General features: G+C 53.7%; 5 protein-coding genes across 5 annotated transcripts; 3 read left to right on the top strand and 2 right to left on the bottom strand.

Annotated features, from left to right (window-relative positions):
* Nucleotides 1–4,781: 4,781 nt before the first annotated feature.
* HRG_07347 (DDE superfamily endonuclease domain-containing protein) lies at nt 4,782–5,284 on the bottom strand (the record flags this gene model as incomplete). Its single annotated transcript, XM_044865818.1, has 4 exons — nt 4,782–4,808; nt 4,858–5,104; nt 5,181–5,197; nt 5,252–5,284. 4 exons carry the CDS (start codon nt 5,282–5,284, stop codon nt 4,782–4,784), a joined length of 324 nt encoding a protein of 107 aa, XP_044718782.1.
* A 3,844-nt stretch (nt 5,285–9,128) lies between these two features.
* HRG_07346 (uncharacterized protein) lies at nt 9,129–10,344 on the top strand (the record flags this gene model as incomplete). Its single annotated transcript, XM_044865817.1, has 3 exons — nt 9,129–10,110; nt 10,167–10,218; nt 10,266–10,344. 3 exons carry the CDS (start codon nt 9,129–9,131, stop codon nt 10,342–10,344), a joined length of 1,113 nt encoding a protein of 370 aa, XP_044718781.1.
* An 8,056-nt stretch (nt 10,345–18,400) lies between these two features.
* On the top strand, nt 18,401–19,692 carry HRG_07345 (transposase-like protein; the record flags this gene model as incomplete). Its single annotated transcript, XM_044865816.1, has 4 exons — nt 18,401–18,481; nt 18,548–18,725; nt 18,790–19,413; nt 19,478–19,692. 4 exons carry the CDS (start codon nt 18,401–18,403, stop codon nt 19,690–19,692), a joined length of 1,098 nt encoding a protein of 365 aa, XP_044718780.1.
* A 1,376-nt stretch (nt 19,693–21,068) lies between these two features.
* On the bottom strand, nt 21,069–22,272 carry HRG_07344 (kelch motif domain-containing protein; the record flags this gene model as incomplete). The annotated part of the gene is made up of 2 exons (XM_044865815.1): nt 21,069–21,987; nt 22,043–22,272. 2 exons carry the CDS (start codon nt 22,270–22,272, stop codon nt 21,069–21,071), a joined length of 1,149 nt encoding a protein of 382 aa, XP_044718779.1.
* A 2,241-nt stretch (nt 22,273–24,513) lies between these two features.
* Nucleotides 24,514–26,771, top strand: HRG_07343 (reverse transcriptase (RNA-dependent DNA polymerase) domain-containing protein; the record flags this gene model as incomplete). Its single annotated transcript, XM_044865814.1, has 6 exons — nt 24,514–24,530; nt 24,596–24,618; nt 24,685–24,975; nt 25,142–25,615; nt 25,873–26,265; nt 26,323–26,771. The coding sequence occupies 6 exons, from the start codon at nt 24,514–24,516 to the stop codon at nt 26,769–26,771; spliced, it is 1,647 nt and encodes a 548-aa protein (XP_044718778.1).
* Between the last annotated feature and the right edge of the window lie 211 nt (nt 26,772–26,982).

Genomic DNA, 26,982 nt, shown 5'->3' with positions numbered 1-26,982 from the left:
GAAATCGTCCGGCTTGGAAAGAGGTTGCTAGGTCAACGGCATGAAGGACTGGCCGGCTGTCAAGATGCATTACATCGACGATCAATTCGTAGTTGAAATCGCAGTTATCCTTTAACGTGAATTTGAACCTGCGCGGTGCTGACAGAATTTTCGGATCATCGCGAAGTCTCTCCTCTTGAGGAGAGACTGATTGCTCTCCAAGCCCCCTTCGGCTATATTACAAAGTTTACAGTTGATAACAAGACGCCGTCCGGTGTTGGTTACCGGAATCACGTGAAGGGACACATTGTCGTGTTTCTGAACAATACGAACGACCTGGTTGCCACGGTGCTCCCCCACCCGCTCCTTCAGACAGTCGAGAACATCAATAGGATATCCACAGCGGGGTTTTGGTGGCTGATTCAGCGCCTGGTCGCTGATTCTCGGATTACCAACTGTTGCAGAGACGAGTGGCGGGGAACGGGTTGGGCGAGGAAACTCGGGGTGTCGCTCCTAGACCCTTCCACTGCTGCCTGGTGCTCGGCGCCAGCTCACTTTCTGGCTGCAGTGAAGACGATTTTGCTTACCAAGAAGGGGTTGCAGTCCTTACAGCTCAGTACTACCAAGCAGCCAGAAGCTAGGATGCTGTCAATCGCCCAAGACGAGGACTTGCAGGACTGTTGTGAAGCCAGAATCGGCCGCAGGTACGGTAACGGGAATCCAGGCACCCATGATGAGTGGAAGGGTCTAGGAGCGACACCCCGCGTCTTCTGTACCAGCCTTCTCCCCCGAACTTCTCTTTTGCGACAGCTGGTAATTTTGTCCTACAGTACCAATCATCCGCCAACCACTCACTCGAGTTCACCATTATTCTGCCATAGGATAGAGCCGCTACTAGATGTCCAAAGGCACATGTTCAAAGGCTCATACCGGCGGCACAATCACAGCCGCGGCCAGCCAAGCCCCTGCGAGCAGAGTACCCCTGCCTGGCCGACCCTGCCAGAAGCATCGCTTCCCAGAAAATGAGGCAATGACAACGACAATAACGACGACTTCGAAAGCGGTGTCGATACTCAGGCTGACAACCCGAGGGCACGGCCCCATCTAAGCAAGCTCGCAGGACGACAGCCTCGCACAAACCAGCAAGCGTCAGGCAGTTGTATTCACCGGCGAACGACGATGACACCTCGCGCGAGCCCAGCTGCGTTTCCACTACAAGCGGAGACATGGGAGGCGTTACAATGACTGCCTGGCGGGGCTATAGAGCTTTCCAACCGATCAGCGGGAGCAATATTTGCCTTTACAAGTTCAATTATACGTGCCATCTCGCACTGAATGATCGCCTCTTCATTACGCCTGTTGGCCCTAACGGGGCAAGTATCTCTCGATACTGGCATGGGTGCAGAGGAGCACGCAGGCCATTGGACCATAAGGTGGGCGCCACCGGACATTGAGCCGGACCGGCCGCCACGTCTGGGAAACGACGTCATCCACTGATCCATCATCAGTCAGATTGATACCGCTTCACAAAGCCGCAGACGCTTCTGATTTGAGCACATTGTCACCTCATCGTACATCTCTCGGCCCGGAGGCTTGCTAGGCGGAGCCTACGGCGGTATGGCGGCGAGCCAGTCGTGGACAGCGGTCAGTGCAGCGGGTGGAGGGCTGCCAGCTCAAAGGTCTGCGCGGTGATGAATTGCGACGTGACGGCGCGGTCTAGAGCTAGCCTCTAGATGGTAGCCAGATACGCCGGACGGAGAATGGCTTGGGCTTCTGGATTTGCGTCTCGTATCACACCGTTTCCGGGGCTGCCCACAGCGACTCGCATACCCGCAGGAGAACGAATATAGGCGGAGGTGCCCCTTAACCAAATACATGGCGCCGTTCCATTGCGCCGACATCACAGGAACGACATCCGTGTAGGAGAAGATCACGAGATGTCCTTAGGCGAGGGTTTGCCTATAAAGACCATACATCCCGACTCCATGTGTCTTCGTCTCCTCATCCCACCTCTACACTATCCTCGTCACGTATTTCCATCCTTCTCCACACTCTCCCCGTCCACAGCGCCATGGCAAGTAAAGAAGCAAACAGCGACAAACTCTCCGGCTGGTCAGCCTGGGGCGGAGAGGGTCAATCCGGGCCGAAATATATTCGCGAATACAATGTCGACGACTCCAGTTGTGATCCCGTTTTCGAAGGTCACATCGAATTGGAAGAACTTACCTATGTGAATGAGGCACTTAAATCCTGCGACATGCCAGCAGACAGTGGAACCGATCATGTCGGCTGTAATGGAACTGCCGCTGCGAGCACTACTTGTACATGTGGCAGCCTCTTTGCTGTGACGGACCGCAAGATCAGAGACTTTTGCTACAACGAGCACTACGAAATTCGAAATCAGCTGGCCGACATCAGCTCCCGTCTCGGCGCCTTAGCAGCTCAACTTGCCAATACCAAACCCGTCTGTCAGGAGTGCCACAGCACCAAGGATCGCAAACGGCACGCCAAACAGGACCCGCAGCAGCAGCGAGACCAGCCACCTCATGGGCCCGCAGAGCAGGCGCTGGATGACGAACCACGCGAGCGTCGCCGAAGCGGTGGAAGGCATCGGAAAACCTGCCCAGAGGGGGCGAGCGGAGCCGCGAAAACAGTGAACAAAGTCAAGCTCTCATGGGTCTGGCTCGGAAATAACCAAGGGAGTGCCCGCCATGAGTATACGTTGAAAGGCCCAAGAGAGCATGGTGGAGGGGCCGGAGGGCTCTGGAGGTCTGAAACAATCGGGGCCGATACCACGCTGGAAGGAGTACATTTTGCGCTGATGACGGACGTTCTTTTCTTGAAGTCGAGATTAACGGCGGCAGCCACTTTCCATAACGCTGCAATGGAATGACGAGACCGAAGCCTTCGAAGGGCAGGATATGCTGAGGGAAATGAATCTCCTCATCGGTTACGACGAGATGTTTGAGATGCTCTGCAACCCCTATCAGGCGTGTAGGGATTGGCGGGTTTGTCAACTATGAGTACAACGGATCACAATGGTCTGCTAGAGCCTAGTCGTACTGTACGGTTTGCAACGAGACGCAGCATTTGTTGTAGATACGAGTGGGATACTACTTTCTTTAGCGTTGCTCTCGGTAACGTCTGTCAAGGCTTTATCCAGCACCCTGGATACGGGCTGCTCGTTGTCGAGGTCGAAATGTATTCCAGCGCATAATCCATTATCATTCGCAATAGATACCTATCCAGCTGACAATAGTTCTACACTGTATATGATCTACAGCAGATCCGTGGACCTTAAGAGATAATCCGGGGATCAATGGTGTCGTGGGCTGCTGTCAGAACGGTCAGAGGACCGTAATGGGGCTGTCGAGCGATAATCACGATAGTCACAATAGTGATCACAATAGTGATCACAATGATGACCCCAAAAAAACCGTGTATCCCCCCCCCCCCCCCCCCAAGGTCCAGAGGCGTAGGTCCTCTGGGCACATATAACAGAGGGTACTGTCGGCGCTATGAACCCCTAGGGTTCACCTGTAATGCTGCTGCCTACCAGGGGTCACCTGTAATGCTGCTGCCTGTCCCTTTAGTGTTGTGTCCACTTTAGGTGGCCTCGTTCTGACAGCTGCAGGCACCCGTACAACCTAGCCCCCTTTTCTCAAACCCGATCGTGTCGGGCCAAGTACATGGAAATGGCAAGGCCGCAAGGGGCTCGCATGAACAACGCCTCCGCCGGAGCGCCTTTCCACTTTGTTCCAAAGTTGCGATGGAGGTGAAACACGAAAGCGTGGCGAACTGTGGGATTTAAGCATTGCAGAGAGGTTCTCCTCCTTCCCGCAATGCAGATCAATGCGAGCTTCTAAGAGATTACCGCCCAGCCCGGCCGGGTAGTTGGTACCATGCCCCACCCCCCTTTCGGTAACACCCACCTTTCGGTAGCGCAATTGAGAAATTCTCCACCAAAAGTCTACCATTTGAACTACATGAAATATGATCAGAACTTAACATTATAAACACAAAAAAATATCATTCCGTAGAGAAATGGACGCTCTTATATGTACCGGCGCTTTTTTACCATTCGCCCGGATCTGGTGGTGACTGGAAGGGCTTCGGGTGCCACCTTGACTTCGATCACTGAAGCTGTCTCCACCTCTGAGACCGCCTCCTCCTCTGTGTCAGAATTCAGCACAACGGCTATCTCTTGGCTTTTAATTTGGGGAATGGCTTCCTCAGCCACCAAAGCTTCACTGAGAGTCATGAACCGTCTGTTCGGGTTCGGAATTGCTCTCCTCTTCTTGCCTCTCTGCAGCCGGGCCACTTCTTCCTCTAGCTTCGCGATTCTGTTGCTGTGCTCGGCAAGCGTCTGTTCTTGGGCTTCAAAGCCTCTAGCTATCACGGCGTATCGTCTCCGGGTCCCAGGAGTCTTGTTCTTTCCGAAATCGCGAATCTGGCGGCTGTTTCTTGGTGTATCATCAGAACCCAAAATGGCGCGGACTTTGGAGACGTCTCTACAATGTCTGCGTGAATTTCTGGATGCCGCAATGCCTTGGATCGTGAGATCGGCCAATTCCCAGTGACCCTCCAGCCGGACAATATATTCTTTGCCGTCATTCCAACCTCGCGCGCTTTAGCATATGCCCGTATAAAATTGACCTTATGAACAGGCGCAGAATCGGTCAAACAGGTCAATTTCTGAAGTTCTTTCCGGTAAGCTGCCTTGGGGGCATTGAATACACCGTTATCTAACGGCTGGAGGCCATGAGAGCAGTGGGCAGGAAGGTAACAGCAATAAACGTTGTTCAAAAGCATGTGGCCATCCATGCATCCTGGTCCCGGTTAACAGTAATTCCTACAGAGGTGGATAAAGAAACGCACCGTTGCATGACTTCCATGTCCATCTAATATGATCAGTCTAGCATCTGAGGCATCGGCTGGTCGCGTCTGGGGCAAATAGACCCTCTCAAGCCACTCAATAGCGACATGGTTGTCCGTCCATCCGTTGGGCGACGTTATGTAATGCCAGTCGGCTATTTTGCCGAATTCCGTCAAGAACCACTGTTTCTGAAGCTCTTTGCCCTTAAAGATAATGCCAGGGTAAGGACATGGCCGTTCGCGGTGATAGCTTCAATAAATGAGGTCCAGTTGCGGGACTGTGGCCCTTTCAGAAGGGCCTTCCGTTTTGGGTCTGCACTCCCAACCACAAGACTATCCAAACCTGGCAAAAAGAGTCTGGTTAGTAAAAGTAATGAAAGACAAGCCAAATACTCACCAAAGCCAGACATAATACCGCCTTCGTCAACATTCACGGTATTTTCTGGTTTAATCCATCCATACTCCTTTCCCCTGATATCGAAGAACCAGTGAACCGCCCGAGGCGTAAAAGCATTAAATCGGTTTGCTTCCTGACGTCTCCCACGCTTGTTCTTGATGTCCGGATGGCGATTGATGAATTTAGAGACCCAGTTGCGCCCCACTGTCCGCTCGTTGTTCAGTTGTTTACAAGAGCCTCCACACATGCGCGGATCTGACTGTGGGAGGAGCATAGCCGAGAGACTCTTGGCGGAGGATCCAAGAAACCAAGCGAGCTTCCTGAGACTTACTCAAGAGTTGACGAGGCTGGATCTGATCAGCCAGGGCTACCTGGCCTTTGAGTCTGTCGGAAATAGACTGCTGAGGTATGTCATACTTTTGGGCGGCGCGGTACTGCGACAAGCCGTTTTTTGTGACATCAATTATCGCATTAGCCATAATATCCTCCGTATAAATACCCGAGGCCGCTTTAAGGTCATTTTGGTCATGTGGTGGAGGAATAACGAGAAGAATCATCGTCAGGAGGCGGAAGGAGATTAGGGGGTTGGATGGTAATTTCGCGTGCAAGGCACGCACAGGCCACAGACCCCTGTACAAACATTCAACCATCGAAAAGTAGAATTCAATCAATCCTCTATCTACTCCAAGTGACGGCTTGTGAATATCTTCAAAGCTGGCTGGAATCGGTGTAAGTGAAATTGATGGTTTTTGGTGGGGATATTTTCTAATGCGCTACCGAAAGGTGGGTGTTACCGAAAGGGGGGTGGGGCATGGTATACATGTCCATCCAAGATAGGATCCTAGCTGGAGATGAAACATTTGAGGGTTTCAAAAGAAGTGGATGAGTCAACCCACTTTGTCACATGTCCACGTTCATCCAGGCTCGGCTGACTTCCACACATGTATCGAATGCGGACATGTCTCGTTGAGAATAGCGCCGTGTGTTGAGGGAGAGGCCACGAGCTCAGCCCTCCTACTCCTGATGGGAGGTGTTGAGGGACAGGCAACATAGGCCACGATAAACAGTCATCTCTACGGAGGTGCCTCTACTTCCGATGGCTGGTTTAGCACCGTGATGCTTGTCACAGTATGCACCGCCCGCTCCGCCACGCAAAGTAGGGGTACCCCCGGATGAGGTGTTCTTGGTTCTTATTACAAGACTCTAGCCATCGTGACAATACTCCATCGGCTTGAACAGCAAAATGCAGAGTGGCGGTGGGGCAATTTCTGGCCACATTCATCATTGGCAGTTTGGTCGTCTAATGGGGCGCCAAGGCGCCGAGGATTATCGATCCACCACTTTCTACTAAAAATCCACCATAGTGTACGGAGGACGATAGGGGACACTGTTGCAAAACTCCCTTTTGGGTCTAGGCTCCCCTGGCCCCGGTCATATGAGTACCTCGGGTTGGTGTGGAAAATGTACCGCGGACTAGCAGCGGGCCCGCACGTTGACGCTCCTTGAGTCCGTTCACTACCTCCGGAGGCGGCGATGGTCCAGCGCCATGGTCTTTCGCTTCCCAGGGCTCTTCTCAGCTGTCTCGTCGAAAGAGGCCAAGCGGGATGTTGCAATCAGCGACAGGCCATATCAGTTATTCTAGCAGAAGTGCTGTTGGGATGTGCATCTCACTTTTGGCTGGATGATCCATTCGACACGGGAGCTGGTCCTGGAGCGGCAGCAAGCTCGTAGTTGTTGTGATGCGCAGCAGTACGCCAGGTAAGGTGCCGATTCAGCCCCTAAAGACACGTACAGCATCAATAGAGAGACCTACAGATTCAAATTGACCAATGGCTCGTCACTCTTAGCAGGCAGAAAATCCTTCACCCTTTGCGCAGTCCCAACACGCAGCGCCAGTACTGTTCCTTGCGCGTAAGCGAAACAGGTATACACTTTTGACGAAATTTAACTTGGGCACATTCATTCCCAGGGCCTTTAATGCCTCGTGTGACGCGGGGACGGGATCGGGTGGGAGGAAATAAAGAACTAAAATTGAAAGAACAGTCTCTGTCAATATTGTTGTACTACGAAAGGAAAATTATCCTAACGTACTAGTTAAAAGGCCACCCCGTCACGCTAAACGGCCACCCAAAAGTGGGTCAACTGTGGCTTGGTCGCCGCGCAGCGCCGATGCCGCAAAGGTGTGTGCGCGCATTCGCTGCCGGCATCGAGGTGCGCGCCAGAGGGCATGTTGAAGCCGCAATTGAAGCCGCAAAGTGAAGCTGGCCGTGATGCAAATTCAAGTACGTAGGGCCATGTTCTTGGGGTCGTAGAAAACACACTTCCGTCAATTCAAATGCAGCGTTAACGCCGGTAGCTATAGTAGACCCTCTGCACACAATTCCTGCTGTACAGACTCCTCCTCATCCACCTGCCGGTCCATCTCGTTAAAATCGGCTAAAGGGTCGTCTTCATCCTCTATATCCTCACCTCCTTGAGGGTATCGGCATTGGCTGCGTGGCACAGCGAATCGTGCCCTGCGTCTCGCCCGGGCCAGTAAGCTCATCGTCAGAGTCAGGCGTGCGGCGTACGGCACGCTGATACGCTCGTGGCATCGCTGTGCCAGGCTCGTACGAATCGCCATTGGCTTGAAGGTATTCCAACCCCGTTTGGTCACATCAGCAGCGCTGCCGGCGGTGTTGACGGTAGCAGCAGCAGCTTTCCTCCAGCCTTGCCCCAGCCTTGCGCTTACCCGTAGCCTTCGTCTTCGTACTTTGGAGAGCCGCCGGCGCTGTGGACGGCGGCGGCCTTGTGGCCTCGCTGCGTTCGTCGGATTCCGCGATATCGTGTGCTGACGGCTCTCCGCGTGGCCGTTACGACCTCCTGCTGCCTCGAGGTTCAATGAGCCCTTGGGCCGGCCTTTCCGTGCATAGGAGTGGATCGTGAGGAGCATCGTTAGGCTTGTGCTCTGCCATGCCAGAGCTCGTCAACGTCATTCATTTCGAAGGAACGGCGGCGGCGGCATTGGGCCGCTTGAAAATATCGTGACGGCAAGGAAGGCCAACCAAGACTTGACTTGAAGCCGCAGTGATGAAGAAGATCACAGCGGCCGGGCGGCGGCTTTTCTTGGTCGCTTGAAGCGGCATTCCTTGCCACAGCGCGGTATTCGCCCCCTATCTTCTGGAGCCCAAACTTTGCGGTATCGGACCTTGCGCGCGACCAAGCCACAATTGACCCACTTTTGGGTGGCCGTTTAGCGTGACGGGGTGGCCTTTTAACTAGTACCTATCCTAATTCACTGGCGGCACTCTCAGGAGTAATACCTTCCCGAACGAGCAGTATTGATCCTATCCCTGGTTCGGTGGCAGCAGCCCCTGACGCTAGGCCGGTGCGGGCCAAGTGTAGACCCCCCCCACCAGTACTTGGCCGCTTTCTACGAAAATTTTCTCCACTTTCAACTTCCACCAAACGCAATGGCAAGGCCACCTAACCCGATCGATCAATATCGTGACTATGTCAGTTTCCTCTACCTTAACGGTGTTTCGCGAAGCAGAATTAAGTATAAACTTCGGAAGCGTTACCACGTCGACGTCGATCCGAGTACAATATCCCGCCGAATCGCCAGGTGGGGTCTCCCGCGCCAGCAATCCCGTACCGTACCAGAGAAACTCCGGAATTGATAGAGGCCACCCGTGATCTGATCTTTCGCGTTGGTCTTAACGAAAAGCAAACCCTAAGTGTTCTACAGAGACGGGGCTGGCAGATCACGAAGCGAGGCCTGAAACGCATCAGGCTTCACCCGGACCGCCGTTGGGTGCGCAGACTCAATAGCGATGAGGAGCGCCTGGCATTGTTGGAAAAACCGAACAAGCCATCATCGACATAACGCGACGCTCTAATGCCATTTCGGGATACGGCAGAAACCTTCTGCAACCTTATCTCCGTCAGCAAAAGCAGCTCTGGGTACCAAGAGATCCTCTTCGAGATGTACAAGATCATGTTCCTGAATGAGGTCGAGCTCAGAAAGAGGATGTTTCGGAGAAAGAAAGGACAGTTTCTTGTCCCAGGCCCGAACTACCAGTGGTGCATTGATGGCCACGAGAAGCTCAGGGTGTACGGATTCGAGATATACGCGGCCATCGACGCCTACTCGCGCAACATTATCTGGTTCTACCTTGGGCACTCTGCCACAACTGCCTTGAGCGTACTGAAGCAGTACCTGGCGGCATGTGACGCCTATGGCTTCCGGCCATGGTACTTGCAAGCGGACAGGGGGAGCGAAACGCCGTTGGTTGCAGCAGCCCATTGGAACTTTGTTTTGACCACAGACGGACGTGTGGAATGGCATGAGCAAGTCTTCCAGCAAGGTAGGAGATTGAAGGATTCGTATAAGGCAGCCCCGAGTACGAAGAACGTCAAGATTGAGAGTTGGTGGGAGCGTATGCTCCATGTCTCCTCTCGGCAGTGGGTAGACTATTTTGGGGAGCTCGCAAGGGACGGGGACTTCGACGGCGACATGCTGGAGGATCAGATTGCCATCTACGCCGTCTTCGAAGATATATTACGTCAAGAGCTCTTCGACTTTGTGGAGGCATGGAATCTTCATCGAATACGCCTTCAAAAGAACCGTCCCCATGTGGTCCACGGCCAGCCCTGGATGAATTACCATTACCCCGACCCGGATAAGGCATGCAATTGGGGCATCCCCATTGATCGCTCAGTTCTACACGAAATGGGGCGACCGTTGGTGGACATTGACATTAGCACGTGCTTGGAGCCCGAGACAAAGGATTGGTGCCACAAGACGCTCCTTAAAATGGGCTACGATCAGGTCGTTCTTGGAAGTCGCCAGGACCCGGATAAATTGCGACCCTTTAAGCGTTTCTATCTTGGTCTCCGGGATAAGATCATTCAGCACATCGAAAGTGGCCGGCAGCCTATACTGGCGTACCTACCGCAAAGCGCCAACTGGGGGCGTTGCTGAATATGTAAGCGCAATATCTGTTTGTGAGTACACTGACCTAAACGTACATAGCAAGCATTACTTGAGCGGGCAAATCGAGCCCGAGAAGAAGAGCTTGAGATGGGCAATCAGCAGAGCAACCATTGGTTGAACTAGGCTTTGAAGACGAGGAAGGAACCGACATTGAAGGAATAAGCGGTGACGAGGAGGAAAGCAACAGTTCAAATGAGGAACCGGAGTAGTCAAGTGCCTTGTGGACGATACCGGCAACCGGTTTCTGTCTGTGGGAATAGTCGAGGCCGAGGGAGTTGGAATCGCTGATCTAAATTCTCTGCCTGTAAAGTGTAGGCAGTTATGTCACACAACAAGATGCACGGGCAGTATGGACGACTGAGCGGCAATCGGGAAGAAGATCCCCTGTGAATCGGGCAACGAAAGACTCTTGATTTATATCTAATGAAGGAAATCTATCTCTCTTATATACATGAATAGGGAGACTGAGGGCAGCTGCTGCCTGCAGGCAGCAGCTTGACTAGTCGTGACTGCCTATTAGGCAGTAGGCAGCACCGTGAATGAGCATCTGATCTTGACAAGTTACATGTTTCTGTCGCACCAGCCACCAAAGGTGGAGGCGACTGGTAGTATGTATGTGAATTCCGACAACAGTTTCCGGCCCTTCATCCAGGGTAGGAGGCTAGACGACTCCACTCCACTCGTCTTGGTACCGTCCAGATTTCATAAACAAGAATATTTTAGTGAAATAATGGCCTCGCCCGCTGGAATGCGGCCAGGAAAACCCCCAGTAATTTTGTCAAGTCTAGTGTCCGACTATTACGTTGTGCGTATCAATGCGTTTGCCAGTGGTATGTACAGTGCCGACTCGCCGTATAACATTGGTGGTGCGGCTGGCAGGCGACTGCTGTCTGTAGAAGTGCGTTTTACTGGTCCTCTGCGGCCCCATACACTGAGGTACATGGCGCAATGTACTGAGGGGCAACCTGCATACCGCACTAACCTGTTTCGTCTAGTCGGAAGCGGTTTTAGGGGTTTTGCAACAGTGACCCCTATAGGCTGCCGTACCGGAATCCAGAAAAGTGGGGCAGGCACGAGTAACACAAAATGGAAGACCGACAACCTCAAACACAGCCAACCACCTTTGAAATCAAATATCTTCGGAACGGGATGACTTACAAGGTCAGGAATTTCACCTCGGTATTTTCCATTCAACACGGTTCAATATGGTACGAGGTACAACTGTATATGTCACTTGGTTATTCCGAAATTGTTTATATAAGGAGGAGTCCGCTCCCCTCTATCGTCCAGCTTTTAGAATCATCACTTCCAACAAATTCAAGCAATACAACAATTACAGCAAAAATCCTGCCTTATACTTTGAAGCCTTGGCTTTAAGCTCCCGTTTATTATATTTCCTAAAATTCTGCTGCTGTGTATAACCTTATTCAACCACAATATGCTCAAACTCGGTTATGTGTTTGTCCTACTCGCAACTGCACAAGCGTCACCATACTTCGTCTTCTTTTGCTTTCCAGGCGATTGGTTTACCGCACAAGTCGTGCGATGTCAACAAGCTGGATGTCAGAGGGTTACAGGTGGTGTGGGAGGTAACGCCCAGCTGGACCCGGTCCACTTTACGGCGCTTCAACAAGGGAGTGTAATGTGTGGCGAATGTCCTCTTGCCTGTGACGGACATAAATGGTTGTGCTAGTATAAATTTTCCTTAACACATACCATCCCCCTGGGGGATACCTTTTGACGTCATACCATGCTTACCCCCCCTTCTGCTCACCCCCCCCTTATGCTCCGCAAAAATGTTGCCACTCCATACAAATTGTACCAACTTCACTTATACAGAATCTACTCAATTTTAAAGCTTTTGACAAACAGTCACCTGTAACGGGTATAGAAATGACTGAAATTACATTTTATGAAGTCAGCTGAAGACCATAGGTGTCGTGGCCCGTGACACCCCGGCATCGCAAAATGGCAATTTCGTCCCCTAATCTCCTCCTGCCTCCTTTGCTTTCCACTCTTGCTCATCCTCCACCACCTGTCACAAATGGCTCCAAAAAAGGCCTCGTTCCATCTATACAGAGAACGTGATGGCTGAGGCAATCCTCGATGTCACTGATAACGGTCTGTCGCAGCGCCAGGCTTCTCAGAAATGGGGGGATACCCCAGAGTACTATTTCCAGCAGAATGCGAGGTCAGTCGGCATTAACCGACCAGGAACAACCTGGAAAACTCCTATCCAGAGACCAGGAGGCCAACTTGGTTGCATGGACTCTTCGCCAAGAATCTCTGGGTTACACTCCGTCCCAGAGTCAAATCCGCGCCTGCGTTGTTGCCGTTCTGAAACAGCAAGGCTGCGACTCAAGATTGGGACGTCATTGGGTAGAAAGTTCATTCAACGCCATCCGGAACTTAGAAGCAAGGTCGGTAGGCGTCAGGAAGCCAACAGATTCGACTCATTTACTCCCAAAGCAGTGCACTGGTACTTTGACGTCAGGAGAAGGAGTACGGGTGGATCAAGCCGAGAACACGGTGAATGTTGATGAAGGGGGGATTATGTCGGGTTTTGGTTTGCAATCAACTCTCCATAGGCGATATAAGCTAATACAATTTCTTTGCTAGGTCTGGACAGTCTGGTGGTTGGAAGTTCGGACCCTAAACGGAAGACTCTTCTCAAGGGACCACAGTCCCGCAGCTGGACCACTTTTATAGAGGCCATCACCGCCGACCAGGGTGGCAAACCACTCAATCAACTCAACCAAAGAGTCAAATTGAGTAGATTGACGGCTTACATCAGCGAACCTCTCGTTGAGTTGAGCAATCCAAGCCCTCGTTGAATTGATTGCGTTGATTGACGGAGTTGATGCCCTACCCTACCTATTAGTAAGCTACTTAAGGTCCTCAACACCATCAACTTCTCGTCCTTCGTGGGGCACCTCTTCGGGGAAGACATCGTCATCGACTGAAGCATCAATAATCCCCTGGTAGTCGGGTATTAGCCCTGCCTTCAGCCAAGACCGAATTGCCTGGCCTGCATTGATCGTGTTAGCCTGAAGCCGGCTGCGTAGTCGTGTGACCATTAGCCCAGCAAATGAGAACGCCCTCTCGCACTCTGCTGACATTGGCGGTATAGATAGCATATCAAAGGCCATTCGAGCAAGTCTGGGATACGTTGACTCTTTGAGTTGCCAGTATTGGAACGGATCCGTGATGTCTCCGTCATCTGCGCCGATATCAACAGTCCAGCGATCGAATTCATCGGCAGTAGGTGGCCCACGACGGGTTGTGGCCGTCTGACCAGCTTGTAGCCGGTGCCTCAGTCGGAACTGTTGGAACTCGTTCAAGTCGTCAACCTTTCGACGTTTAACCATCGGAATAGCCTCGTCATCGCTGAGAATTAATGACTTATAGTCGCGTTCCCAGATGCCCCGAACAATCCGTCGTGCCTCAAGGACCCATTCAGGTCGATGAGCCCAAGCCTCCTCAAACCATTGCAGTCGCAAGGCGGGATGGAGAGCGACTGCAGCATAATATACCGGGCACTCAACCAACTTGATATAGTATTTCTCCAACTTCTTCCACCCCAATTCGACGTTTATCGCGAAATGCTCGGAATCAGGCACATCCTTGGCGAATTCCTTTGCCTCTTCCAATCGTTCAAGGAGATATTCGAATGCTTGGATAATATCCCATGCTGTTCCGTATGCCACGAGGTTGCCGCCCTTACGCACCCGAATCTGGGCATCTCCTCGAGGGCCTTGATGGCATTTTCGAAGTGCTTAAGAATATTCCGAAAGTGGCTGATCACTGTCCAGTCGTTACCGGTCAGCAGGTCAGAATCTCGGAGGCATGCAGGCATGTCTTTCTTCTTTGACCTGCTTCGGGTATATTCGAACTGTTCCAATGCGACGAGGTCGTCAAGAAAGTCGTGCAGTAGAAGGGCTCGATCCATCATCTTATAATGGGACAACCATCGTGTCATGTTATCCGTTACAACGTCAACTGGTTTCTTCGTACTGTCCTCTTGCGTTGTAGATCCCGAAGCATGTACGTTAACCTATCCGATTGATGAATCCAGTGGACAAGGTTGTGGAGCTTGCCAATAGGCCCCCTCTTCCGCCAGAGATCATGTCGAGCAAGGTCCAGGTCGAGTCGCTCTTCTGATTTGAAGACTTCATTATCTTTGCCAAAGAGCAGCGCTTTGGCCACGAGATTGATGATATGCCCAAAGCAGCGGACCCGTCTCTGCTTCCCTTCAAAATTAAAAACGTGTCCCAGTGCTGCTACCGCCGTATCGTTATTCTTCGCATTGTCAAGCGTGAAATACCCGATCTTGTCTTGAATCTCGAATGATTCGATCACTTCCGCCACCTGCGACGCTATATTCTCGCCAGTATGAGACTCTCGGAGTTCAGGGAGCCCAGGATGATCTTCTGTGGCCGCTTTTCCTAGAGAGATAGAACGCAGCAATCCCATTAAGCGCATAGCGATTGGGCGATCTCCAGCCGTCAAACGCAAGGTGTATCTGCCCGGGCGCTCCTCAGTTCCTTTATCACAATATGCTTGTACTGGTGGTATTCTTGGAAAAGCTTCGTTCGAATAGTCGAGTGTGTCATGTGGGCTTGAGTCAGGGCGATCGAGGGATTGAGGTATTCGAGAAGACGCCGGAATCGAGGGGCTTCAACTGCGCGGAAGGCAACATTCGACTCGGTGATCCAAGCAAGCAAGAGAGATTGGAAGACATCTTTATCGAATTGGTTTTTTAGCTTGTTAATGAATGCTTGCTCCTTCTGGTCATTGGCATCGAGGTTGAAGAATTGGGCAATAGAACGCTTGTTGGTTGTAGAACCCTTCGGTAACCGTCTACCTGATGGGTCAATAACATTGTGAGCATCATGTAGATGGCGCTCAATGTTTAGGGTCCCCTTGCCGCGAAGCTCACGGGTCCCTTCGGCGATTTCTTCGGTAAACACCGCTCACAGACCCAGAGGCGATTATCTACGTTAGCTTGATGTTCAATGTCGAACCCAAAGCTCCAGATCCACGATTTGAGCTTGCCGGCGCGTTGAGACTTGGTATAGCCGCGGAAGTGATGCCAGGGGAAGGCATCCCACTCGAGATGGGGAACGGGGCCTGAGTCGCCCGAATCGCCTGATGGCGGCAAGGGTAGAAGAAGGCTCAGGAGATTCGCTCATTGCATATAGGAATGTTTAGATCAGCCAAGGCGTTGTGGAAGAATCGAGAAGTGGAAGTGGAACTGAGGCGAGAGATTGAACTTTGTTGTGAAGCGCGTCGATGCGCGCAGCGCGTCGACTCTTCCAACGGAACAGGGGGCCCTGTTCCCCGAAGAGGAGAGGAGGCTTACCTACAACGGGCCTGAGTAACCTGTAAGGTTAGTGGTAGCTATAGGTACTAGTTAAAAGGCCACCCCGTCACGCTAAACGGCCACCCAAAAGTGGGTCAATTGTGGCTTGGTCGCGCGCAAGGTCCGATACCGCAAAGTTTGGGCTCCAGAAGATAGGGGGCGAATACCGCGCTGTGGCAAGGAATGCCGCTTCAAGCGACCAAGAAAAGCCGCCGCCCGGCCGCTGTGATCTTCTTCATCACTGCGGCTTCAAGTCAAGTCTTGGTTGGCCTTCCTTGCCGTCACGATATTTTCAAGCGGCCCAATGCCGCCGCCGCCGTTCCCTTCGAAATGAATGACGTTGACGAGCTCTGGCATGGCAGAGCACAAGCCCTAACGATGCTCCTCACGATCCACTCCTATGCACGGGAAAGGCCGGCCCAAGGGCTCATTGAACCTCGAGGCAGCAGGAGGTCGTAACGGCCACGCGGAGAGAGCCGTCAGCACACGATATCGCGGAATCCGACGAACGCAGCGAGGCACAAGGCCGCCGCCGTCCACAGCGCCGGCGGCTCTCCAAAGTACGAAGACGAAGGCTACGGGTAAGAAGCGCAAGGCTGGGGCAAGGCTGGAGGGAAAGCTGCTGCTGCTACCGTCAACACCGCCGGCAGCGCTGCTGATGTGACCAAACGGGGGTTGGAATACCTTCAAGCCAATGGCGATTCGTACGAGCCTGGCACAGCGATGCCACGAGCGTATCAGCGTGCCGTACGCCGCACGCCTGACTCTGACGATGAGCTTACTGGCCCGGGCGAGACGCAGGGCACGATTCGCTGTGCCACGCAGCCAATGCCGATACCCTCAATTCGTCAAGGAGGTGAGGATATAGAGGATGAAGACGACCCTTTAGCCGATTTTAACGAGATGGACCGGCAGGTGGATGAGGAGGAGTCTGTACAGCAGGAATTGTGTGCAGAGGGTCTACTATAGCTACCGGCGTTAACGCTGCATTTGAATTGACGGAAGTGTGTTTTCTACGACCCCAAGAACATGGCCCTACGTACTTGAATTTGCATCACGGCCAGCTTCACTTTGCGGCTTCAATTGCGGCTTCAACATGCCCTCTGGCGCGCACCTCGATGCCGGCAGCGAATGCGCGCACACACCTTTGCGGCATCGGCGCTGCGCGGCGACCAAGCCACAGTTGACCCACTTTTGGGTGGCCGTTTAGCGTGACGGGGTGGCCTTTTAACTAGTACGTAAGAATATGAGGCTCGCCATAGTAATACATAAGAATACAGCAAAATTATGTATTTATTCATTATTGGGATGTCTGTTGGTGTCGAGAATAATAGATCACGTCGACCGTGATCTTACAAAAGTAATCGCCCAGGTTGATGTCGGGCGGCTGGATGGTTGATTGGTGTTGAGATTAATATGCCACATCGACAGTGATCCATCAAAAAGCTGGTAACCGCCCGGGTTGAAGCCGGACAGCTGGGTCGCTTCGAGGGTTGCAAGGTTGAAGACAGCAGTGTGGCTAACAAACCGACCGTCTGACAGACCGTCTGACAGACCACCTTCAGACCGCAGACCGACCGACCGTGGATTTTCATCAAACCGACCGACCGCAGCTGCCGGGCGGATTGGTGGTCTGAGGCGGTCTGGGTTTGGGGCTTCAACGACTGCCATTGGTCCGTATACCGTAGTAATTTCACCATTTCCGCGTGCCACGACGCGTCTTCTGTCGCGACTTTTCGCGTCAATGTAGGCCACCAGAACTTTGTCAAGTCACAACCGCTTTGTCATGTCTTCAAGTCGGACCACGAGCCCTGCGTTGCCCATGCCGCAGTCTCCACCGTCCCACCCACCTCTCACCCCGCTTGGTGACGATCTCGAAGGAAGGCACACCTCGCCCGAGACTACGACTTCCGGAACAGATGCGTCACCATCCGAATTTAACATCGATTGGAGCAATATCTGGCACGGTGGCAAACGACTTGCGGGCGTCAAAAAGAGGCCACGGCACAAGCGAGTCATTGGCACCAAGATCAAAGAATCGTGGATATACCGACATGGCGCGAACTTGGAGCATCGTGGAGTACGTTACTGGCTTTGCAGGATCTGCCACTTGAAGAAGAATTATTCGACAGCTCTGTACGTCTCATCAGGGACGTCTCACGCCGCGAGGCACCTGCTCCGTCAGCACCACATCACCGAGACCGGGCACACTGGGCCCGGCTTGGCGACCCCGTTTACGTTGGCGGCGACGGATAGCTCCTCGTCATCCCACCTTTTGTCGCGGCAGGCTAGCCTAGGCCTGCAGCTTGCCGCTCATTTTGACGAGGGTGCATGGAAAGCTCGCTTTGTTGACTGGGTCATAGTCGAAGACGTCACCTTTCGACAGGCGTCCAGCGAGCGGCTTCAGTGGCTCATAGCGAACGGTGGGGAGCTGGCCAGCCAGCTACTGCCGGAGCATCACACCACAGTGTGTTCATGGATCCGCCAAACCTTTGAATCCCGGCGGCACATAATTGTCAAGCTTGTCAAGGATGCGAGGAGCTCAATTCACCTTAGCTTTGACCTCTGGACTGCTTCCAACGGGTTTCACTATGTCGGCATTGTCGGCCACTTTGTTGACAAGGACGGCAGAAAGCGTGATGTCCTTCTTGGACTGCCACGCCTAGTTGGTCCACACTCCGGTGAGAATATTGCGCCTCATGTGAAAGAAGTAATCGATAAATACGAAATGGGCGCCAAGCTTGGATATTTCATGCTCGATAACGCTGACAGCAACGATACTTGCCTTCAAACGCTTGCTCAATGGTTCCCAATGGACGTTGGCCGACGTCGGCTGCGCTGCATAGGCCATATTATCAACCTGGTCGTGCGGGCTGTCATCTTCGGCTCAAACGTTAGCAGATTCGAGGCGGAGCTTCGTGGGGCGACGGATGAATTCAGTTTCGATATTTGGGCCAAGAAAGGGGCCATCGGCAGACTCCATAACCTTGCTACCTACATCCGCCGGACGGACCAGCGAAGACAAGCGCTCCGGCGCTTGCAGACCGAGCTCGCAGGGGACGATGCTATATTTACATTGGAGATTGTTGTTGATGGCAAGACACGCTGGAACTCCATTTACATGATGATTAACCGAGGTTTGCCGGTCTGTCCCTGTCGATCCAGTTAGTCCTTTTGCTGACGCGATATCGGACTATCCAGCGCTCGAGCTGCGCAGCGCCATTGAGCTGTATCAATCTCGCTGGCAAAAGCCGAAGAATGATCCCGCCCATCGTGACCTGACGAAAGACTTCCTCGGCGCTGCGGACTGGGCGGAACTGGAGCGCTTCCACAACTTCCTGAAGCCGTTTTACGTCCTTACAAAGACAATGGAGGGCAACGCCAACAATGCTGGCGCAGAGGGTGGGCACGGCGCGGTGTGGGAGACCCTAAAGACAATGGACTATCTGTTTGTCAAGTTCAAGCAGGCGGCGGAGGAAACTCGATTCGAGGAGCCCTCCCATTTTAAGTCGGGCATCGACTGCGGGTGGAGGAAGCTCGAGGACTACTATGTCAAAACAGACCGTACTCCTGTGTACCGAGCCGCCTTAGCACTCCATCCATCGTATGGGTACGACTACTTCGAGCGGCATTGGAAAGGTGCGATGAATAGGCCGCAATGGTATAGCGACATGCAGTCCGCTGTGGGTAGCCTATTCGACGAATACGCGCGACAGGCCGAAGTCGGAACTCAGGCTCAAGCGGGACTTCTGGAAGGCGATGTTGAGATCGAAGCTGAGGTCAACGACTACCCGCTCATTGAACACACAACAAAAGAAGGTCAAGGTAGTAACCGAGCTGGACATATTCCAGACGCGGCCAATCTACGCCCACGATCTCGATGTTGCAGACCCCCTTGAATGGTGGAACAGACATCAATTAGAATATCCGGTCTTGTACAGGATGGCACTAGATCTGTTCTCAATTCCTGGCATGAGTGCTGAGTGCGAGAGGGTGTTCAGTCAGGCGAAGAAGATGATTACGGACGAACGCAACCGCCTGGCGCCTGAGGCAGTCGAGGCAGATCAACTTCAAAAACAGTGGCTATTGAGAGGTCTGGTGTAAATACGGTAGTAGTGCTGCTTGAGAACGCAACCCATGTCACCGACCTACTGCATTCACCAACTCATGCTGAACCTCGGGATGTACCATCAGACCTAGACCGACCGGGCTGCTAGCCCAGACAGACCTAAACCGACCGACCGGGGGCCTTTCCCAACCCAAACCGACCGCCCGGAGGTGCCGGTCTAGGTCTGTCGGTTTGTTAGCCACACTGGAAGACAGAGGGTGATGAATCGTAGAATCGGCCAATGTCAATCGCGCCGGTCAGAGCCGGAAGGCTGAGCGTTGATTGGCATCGGCAATAGTCAGGTTAGTGCCAAGAGTCAGATTGGTGTCGGCAGGCAGTTGGGCGGGTCGGGGACAGTGGTTTTGTGGACCCCCAAAGAAGGGCGGCCAATACATGGGCGCCCGGGCGCGCCACTCAAGAACCGCAGACTGTCATTGGACGTATACTGTCATTGGACGTATCGACCTCTGTTCACGCGCTCTGTAACTGCATGCACCCTAAACCGCGACAAAACACGTCGAGTCCACGAGAATGAATTCAACGGGACCGACGACATTTGGCGATCATGCCCTCCCTCCGGAGGGCCCGTACGTATCACGCAAATCTCTACTCAGCGCCATCAATTCTTGGGCGAAACGTCGAGGATATGCATTCACGACGGGGAAATCTACGAAGACCCCGTCAAAATCTTGTTCGCATGCGATCGAAATAAGCTGCCGCCGAGTACATTTATCGAACGAAAACGCCGCACATGTAGTCGGAGAGCCGGATGCAAGTTCTCAGTACTGGCCAAACAGTCATTGGATGGAAGTACTTGGGCCCTTCGCCATCGACCAGATAAGGAAGGAATGCGCCCAGCACAATCATCCACCGAGTTCAGATGCATCTGTCCACCCAGCGCATCGCCAGCTTAACGAGAGAGATGCTGCAATTATATCAAATCTGACGACTGCTGGTACTGCTCAAGCAACAAGCGTTGCATTCGACCGCCGGCTCGGTAGAACGGTGCATTGTAGTCAAATTGTAGATAATTTGTGCTTTACAGCTGTCTAATGCTATTGCATGGGCCAATGACAGTCTGCGGTTCTTAGTGGCGCGCCCGGGCGCGCAATTTTATTTGGGCGCCCGGGCGCCCATGTATTGGCCGCCCGTCCGCATCATGATTGGCCGGCTCGTGCGTTAGAAGCAGCTTCTTACGTGTTTGCACCATTTTCGAAAATTTGACTTGGATTCATTGAAGTACGCTTGTAGGGGTATCCCTCCATACAAATTACTAGGGAAAGAGCTTTTCAAGCTGTACTTCGTAGAGTAAAGAAGCAGTGCGAAAACTTGAAAAAAACTAATTTGCACGGTGTTATGTAATCCGAGTGACCTAAGCTGGTCTGAATACTTTAGTGCCCAACCTCCGTAGCTCGCTGACGTCCTGCTGATGCTGAGCGGGGAGCTCGCTGACGACACGGTAGCCGCCGCCCTGCTGTGTACAGGGCTCGGGAGACGACGACGGTCCGGGAGCGGACCCCGCAACCCAGGGTCCCATGGGGGTTTGCGGGCTGACCATGCTCGGCGACCCGGCCTTGCTGCCACCACCACTGAACGAAAACTGCGATATTTCTGATTGACGCCTCTCCTCCCGTCGGCGGACAACCCTCTTGCCGATGAGGAACCAAAGAAACATGACGAGCGCTAGACCCGCGGCCCCGCCAATGGCGATGCCAACGATGGCGCCGGTAGAGAGCGCCGGTCCCGGAGGGGCTGGGACCAGGGTTGACGAGTCGGTCGGGCCGGGGATGGGGCGGGTCGGAGTACGTGACGGGATCGATGGTCTGCGCTGTAGCAGGTCATGGAGGGGCTTATTGCCCGAGTCAAATCCAGCCTTGGGTTCCTTGAGCGTCGCCCCACCGTACTTATTCCCACCGACGACGCTATAGACGTCAATTGGGACGACGTTGCTGGTGACGTTGGGGTCGGGTAATGCCCAGTAATACGTCTGGTTATCGCCGGCGTTCTGGCTCGTCCCCGTCCAAAAAGTGTGTTGCCCCCATGCGGTGACCGCCCCGTCGCAGTCATTACTGTCCGGGTAGGTGCCGCCAATGACGAAGAGTTGCGACATCGACTTAACCATGTTGCAGGAAGCGCTATAGTGGCCAAATTGTGGCAACATTGTGGCGTTTCCATGGTGATCAGGATAGGCCTTCACCCAGATGAATGAGGGGAGTGTCAAGATGTATATGTCGTTAAATGCGGTTGTGTTTACAACCGGGGGCGGCACACTCAGGCCTCCCCACAGGTAGCTTTTTTGTTGGTTAGTACTGAGATTTGTGCGATTGAGAAGTCGTTAGCACTTACATGTTGAAGCTTGATTTATCGGGTGCCCAGGCCACGTCGACACAAAATTGGCGTCTATTTTGTGGTATCTCTCCCGTTGCCGTCTGAGTCGACCATGAGTTGCCCTGCGCATCAAACACAAAGATCTTGTCAAATGGCTGGGGAGCTGTCGTGCTATTACCATATGGACTGACAATACCCCCCAGGTATACAAGCAGTCCATGGGTATCGCCTGCCGGGATCCATACCATTGCACCTTCGGCTCTCGGGATTTTGTCCGGAGAAGCTGCCTGGGTGAATGCGCCTGTATCGTAGGCATATGTGTAGAAATTCGAGCTGTCACGGGCTGTGCCCGTTGTGGACCGGGTCCGGTCCGTCGTGTCGTGCCGGTGGCAACACCGGCCGCCCGCGGACCCAGAAGCTGCGAGAACATTCCGAGAAGGGTAATATAGCTCGCACTCGAGGCTACGCCTCGAGTTCAGCTTCTTTCCTCCTTAGCTCTAGATAGACAACACCTAGGCACCTGCTTGTTGAATAAACTCCGGGCCAGCCTTTCACATATCTAGAGCTCCTTCTAAATACCGCAAGCTGCAGACTGCTCGTCAGGATGGACCAGCAGAGTGAGAGCCCAAGTCTCCAGCAGCAATGGATTGACCAACGCATTCAAGAAGCGGTCAATGCGACTCTCAGCCCTCTACAGGACCAACTTTCCTTGCTGATGGAGCAACTCGGGCGAGCGCAGCCGCAGAGCGCCGACTTGCAATCGCCGCCAGTGGCACGAGGATTGGGCGAGAGCACTGGCTTGGGCACGCCCTCCCAAAACCTGCGGTACTGGAATGCGGAAACCGTTGCCCAACCCACCCAAGTATGACGGCTCACGGAAGAGCTACTCCGCCTGGGCCAGGCAGATGCGAGACAAGCTGGACCTTGATGCACACTACTACAGTGGAAATCGCGAACTTTGGTACCTCATCAACTCATGTTTGGACGAGCGACCACAGCAAGTGGTCGCTACCTTTACGCCGCGGAGGCCCTGGGGTAGCTACGACCCCAAGAGTTCATGCGATACCTCGACCGAACCTACCAGGACAGCAACATCAATCCCGCGCTGCTGCCACGCTGAGAACTATGCGGCAGCGCGAAGACCAACCTCTCGCGTCCTTCCTTCCCGATTCGAACAGGCATTAGCTGAAGCCGGGGAGCAGACTGGCCGGACAGTGCAAAGATCGTATTTCTAGAGAACGCAATAAATGCACGCCTCCAAGAGAGTTTGGTCACAGCCGTCCTACCCGACGACTACCAGGGATGGCTTGCGAGAGTTCAGGAAATTGCGGGCAGATTGAGAGACTGAAACCCGGTAGGCAGCCGACGTCGACTGAGCGGACGCCTCAACAGCTACCAAGGCAACGACCCAAGGAGGAACCGGAGGACCCCGACGGAGATGTTAAGATGACGGACATCAACCGTATTGGCCACGAGTCGAAGGGTCGTCGACATGTCGATAAGAAGCCGAAGGATGAGCGCCGCTGCTATCGCTGTGGTCGGACGGATCATCTTATCGTGGACTGCCCAGCCCAGGTGGTCTTTCCTGGCGAAGGGAAGCAACAGCGACCTAAAGCTGCGCGCATGAAGAAGCCCGATGCCGCAGATGATTCGGAATCAACCGCAGCATCCAGTGAGGACGAGTCGGCGGAAAAGACTAGCCCCGGGCGAAAGCGGGCGCCGGGGCCTGCAAAGGCAGACATCCGGGACTGGGAAGCGTTCAAGCCACGAATGAATAGTCGGACTGTATTAGTCAACGCGCGGGTAAACCGAGGCTATCGAATACGCGCCCTTGTCGACTGTGGATGTGACTGCTATGCCGTGATCGACGAAGCCCTTGTTCGGAAGCTGCGGATACCCTTCGTCGACTCGAAACCACGAGAAATTGGGGATTCTCAGAGTCAGCGAAGAGTGTCATATCCCCAGGGTCGTGGCTGTTGTGGTCGAGACAGCTGGATTTGACGAACGTGTCTTTGCATACGTGATCCCAAGCCTGGGCCAGGACATGTTCCTCGGCCGGCCTTGGATGGAGAGAAATCACGTCGTGTACGATGCTGCCAAGCAGCGAATGTACCATGGGAGGGCAGGTGTGACGATACGCCTCATTGGGCAGGAAGAGCCCGCCAAGATACGCGCGATTCGAAGCGCAAGACTCGTGTCGGCAGCCGTATTCACGGCGGAATGTCGACGCGCAAAGAGACGCAAGAAGTGCAACGCGATCTCGATTCATGCAATCAGTTTGTCGGATATAGAGGGCGCTTCAGCCGAAGCCGCCAGTCGATCCGAGCGAGAAGGTCCCGGCAGAAGTGCTGAAAGAATTCCGCGACCTATTCTCACCAGGAGAGGCAATGAAGCTGCCGCCACATCGACCGGGTGTGGATCATGAAGTCAACCTGCAGCCTGACAAGAACGGCAACGAGCCACCCCTTCCGTGGGGCCCACTCTACAACATGTCACGAGAAGAGCTGTTGGTCTTGCGAAAGACCCTGAAAGACCTGCTGGACAGAGGATTCATCCGAGCGAGTAGCTCAGCGGCTGCCGCGCCGGTGCTGTTCGTGCGGAAGCCGAATGGAGGGCTGCGATTTTGTTGCGACTACCGAGCGCTGAATGCAATCACCAAGCGCGACCGATACCCACTGCCCTCATCGCGGAGACCCTGCAGAATCTGGCCAAGGCTAAGTGGTTCACCAAGTTGGACGTGGTGGCCGCTTTCCATAAGATCCGCATGGCTCCGGGACATGAGGGAAAGACTGCATTTCGCACGAGGTTTGGGCTCTACGAGTGGCTCGTGTGCCCTTTCGGCCTGAGCGGCGCCCCGGCATCATTCCAACGATACATGAACAGTGTATTGCGCGAATGGCTGGACGACTTTGTCACAGCGTACCTGGATGATGTACTGATCTACTCGAGCGGTTCGAAGGCGGATCATGAGGCTAAGGTGCGACGAGTTCTCCAAGCACTCGCCGACGCTGGGCTGCACCTAGACCCAGCGAAGTGCGAGTTTTCGGTACAAGAGGTCAAATACCTTGGGTTCATCGTCAACGCAGGAAAGGAATCGCCTGCGACCCCGAAAAGCAGCGCGCCATCCGCGAATGGGAGGCCCGACCACGGTGAAGGGTGTCAGAAGCTTTCTGGGCTTCGCCAACTATTACCGGATCTTCATCCCCGACTATGCCAAGATCACGCAGTCTCTGGATGCCCTGCTTAAGAAAGGAACTGCCTTTCATTGGGGACGAGCGGAGAACGAGGCGTTTCAGGAGCTGAAGCGACGATTTTGCGAGTCACCGGTGCTCAAGCAGTGGGACCCGAGCCTCCCGACCTTTTTGGAGACGGATTGCTCAGGCTACGCATTGGGAGGCGTCCTGTCGCAGGAAGGCCCAGATGGACGTCGACACGCATGCGCCTTCTTCTCGAAGCGACTTTCGCCAGCGGAGTACAACTATCCCATTCACGACAAGGAGATGCTTGCCATCATGAGATGTCTCGACAACTGGAACGCCGAACTTAGGAGCTGCGGCCCATTTACAATCCTTACCGATCACCGCAACCTGAGTATTTCATGACACGCCAGAAGCTCACGGAACGGCAGAGCCGTTGGGCAGCCGAATTGTCCCAGTTCGACTTCAAGCTCGAGTATCGACCGGGAAGCGAGGCTGTCGTGCCTGATGCGTTGTCCCGCCGTGAACAAGACAAGCCACAGGGCATTGACGACGAGCGGGAACAAGGAAGAATGATACAGTTGATACCGGATAGTGCCATTCCATCATCGACAAGAGCATGTATCAACGCGATGAGTTCTGACTGTTCAGAGGCATCCACCCTGCCGAAGATGAAGGTCTTCGAGGTAGCGGACCTGCAGCAACTCTGGGACGAAACGGTGGCGAAGGACTCGATATTCCGGGCAGCCTATAAGGCAGTCCGCGATCGCGAGCGTGCCTTCCCGCCCTCGCTGGGCCTGAAGATCCAGATTTCAGAATGTGCGATCGACGCAGGCAAAAGGCTGACATTCAGAGACCGTATTTGGGTGCCGGGTGGATCCGGAGAGGAGGGTAACCAGGAGGAAGCTGAGAAAGACCAGTTGAGAACCCGCATTGTGCAGCAGTCGCATGACTCTGTTGCGACCGGTCATCCCGGCAGGAAGGTACGCTGGCTATTGTGGCTCGGCGATTCTACTGGCCTGGGCAGTCCCAGCTGGTTCGCCGGTACGTAGCCAATTGCGACACCTGCGGCAGAGCACACATCTGGCGCCAGTCGAAAAGGGGATTTCAAGCCTCTGCCGATTCCAGATCGACCCCGAAGCCATTTGTCCATGGACTTCATCACAGATCTGCCGCCTACTGGACCGAGCAAGGCAAGGTACCTGTGGGTGATTGTGGACAGACTGACAAAGGCTGTGACCCTCGAGGTGATGGACAACATGGAAGCTGAGCAGTGTGCAAACCGTTTCTCCAGTGTCATTACCGATTTCACGGAATGCCACGGTCCATCGTCAGCGACCGGGAGCAACTGGCTAAGTAGGTTCTGGAAGAGGTTCTGCCGTCTTGCAGGTGTCACGCAGAAATTGAGCACGGCCTATCATCCTCAGACGGACGGAGGGCCAGAGAGAATGAACCAGGAGATCGAGGCCTACCTGAGAGCCTACGTGTCGTACGTGCAGGACGACTGGGGAGAACTGCTCTGCCGCGCAGCTGGCACTCAACAATCGTGAATCCGCAGCGACCAAGATCAGCCCCTTTTTCGCTGAGCATGGTTACCACGTCGATCCCATCAGCGTCGAGGAATCGGAAGAGCCACCGAGGCATAGAGAGGAAAGCAGAGCTGATAGCCTACTCAGTCGCCTGCAGGAGGTCAATGAGTACATGCAAGCAGTGATGGCCTCCTCACAGCAACAACAAGAAGAGGCTGCCAACGCAAAGCGA

The sequence above is a fragment of the Hirsutella rhossiliensis genome (assembly GCF_020360975.1).
Source record: "Hirsutella rhossiliensis strain HR02 chromosome Unknown scaffold00008, whole genome shotgun sequence".
Taxonomy (NCBI): domain Eukaryota; kingdom Fungi; phylum Ascomycota; class Sordariomycetes; order Hypocreales; family Ophiocordycipitaceae; genus Hirsutella; species Hirsutella rhossiliensis.
Note: the sequence above shows the minus strand (reverse complement) of the source record. Positions and strands in the feature narration are given on the sequence as shown.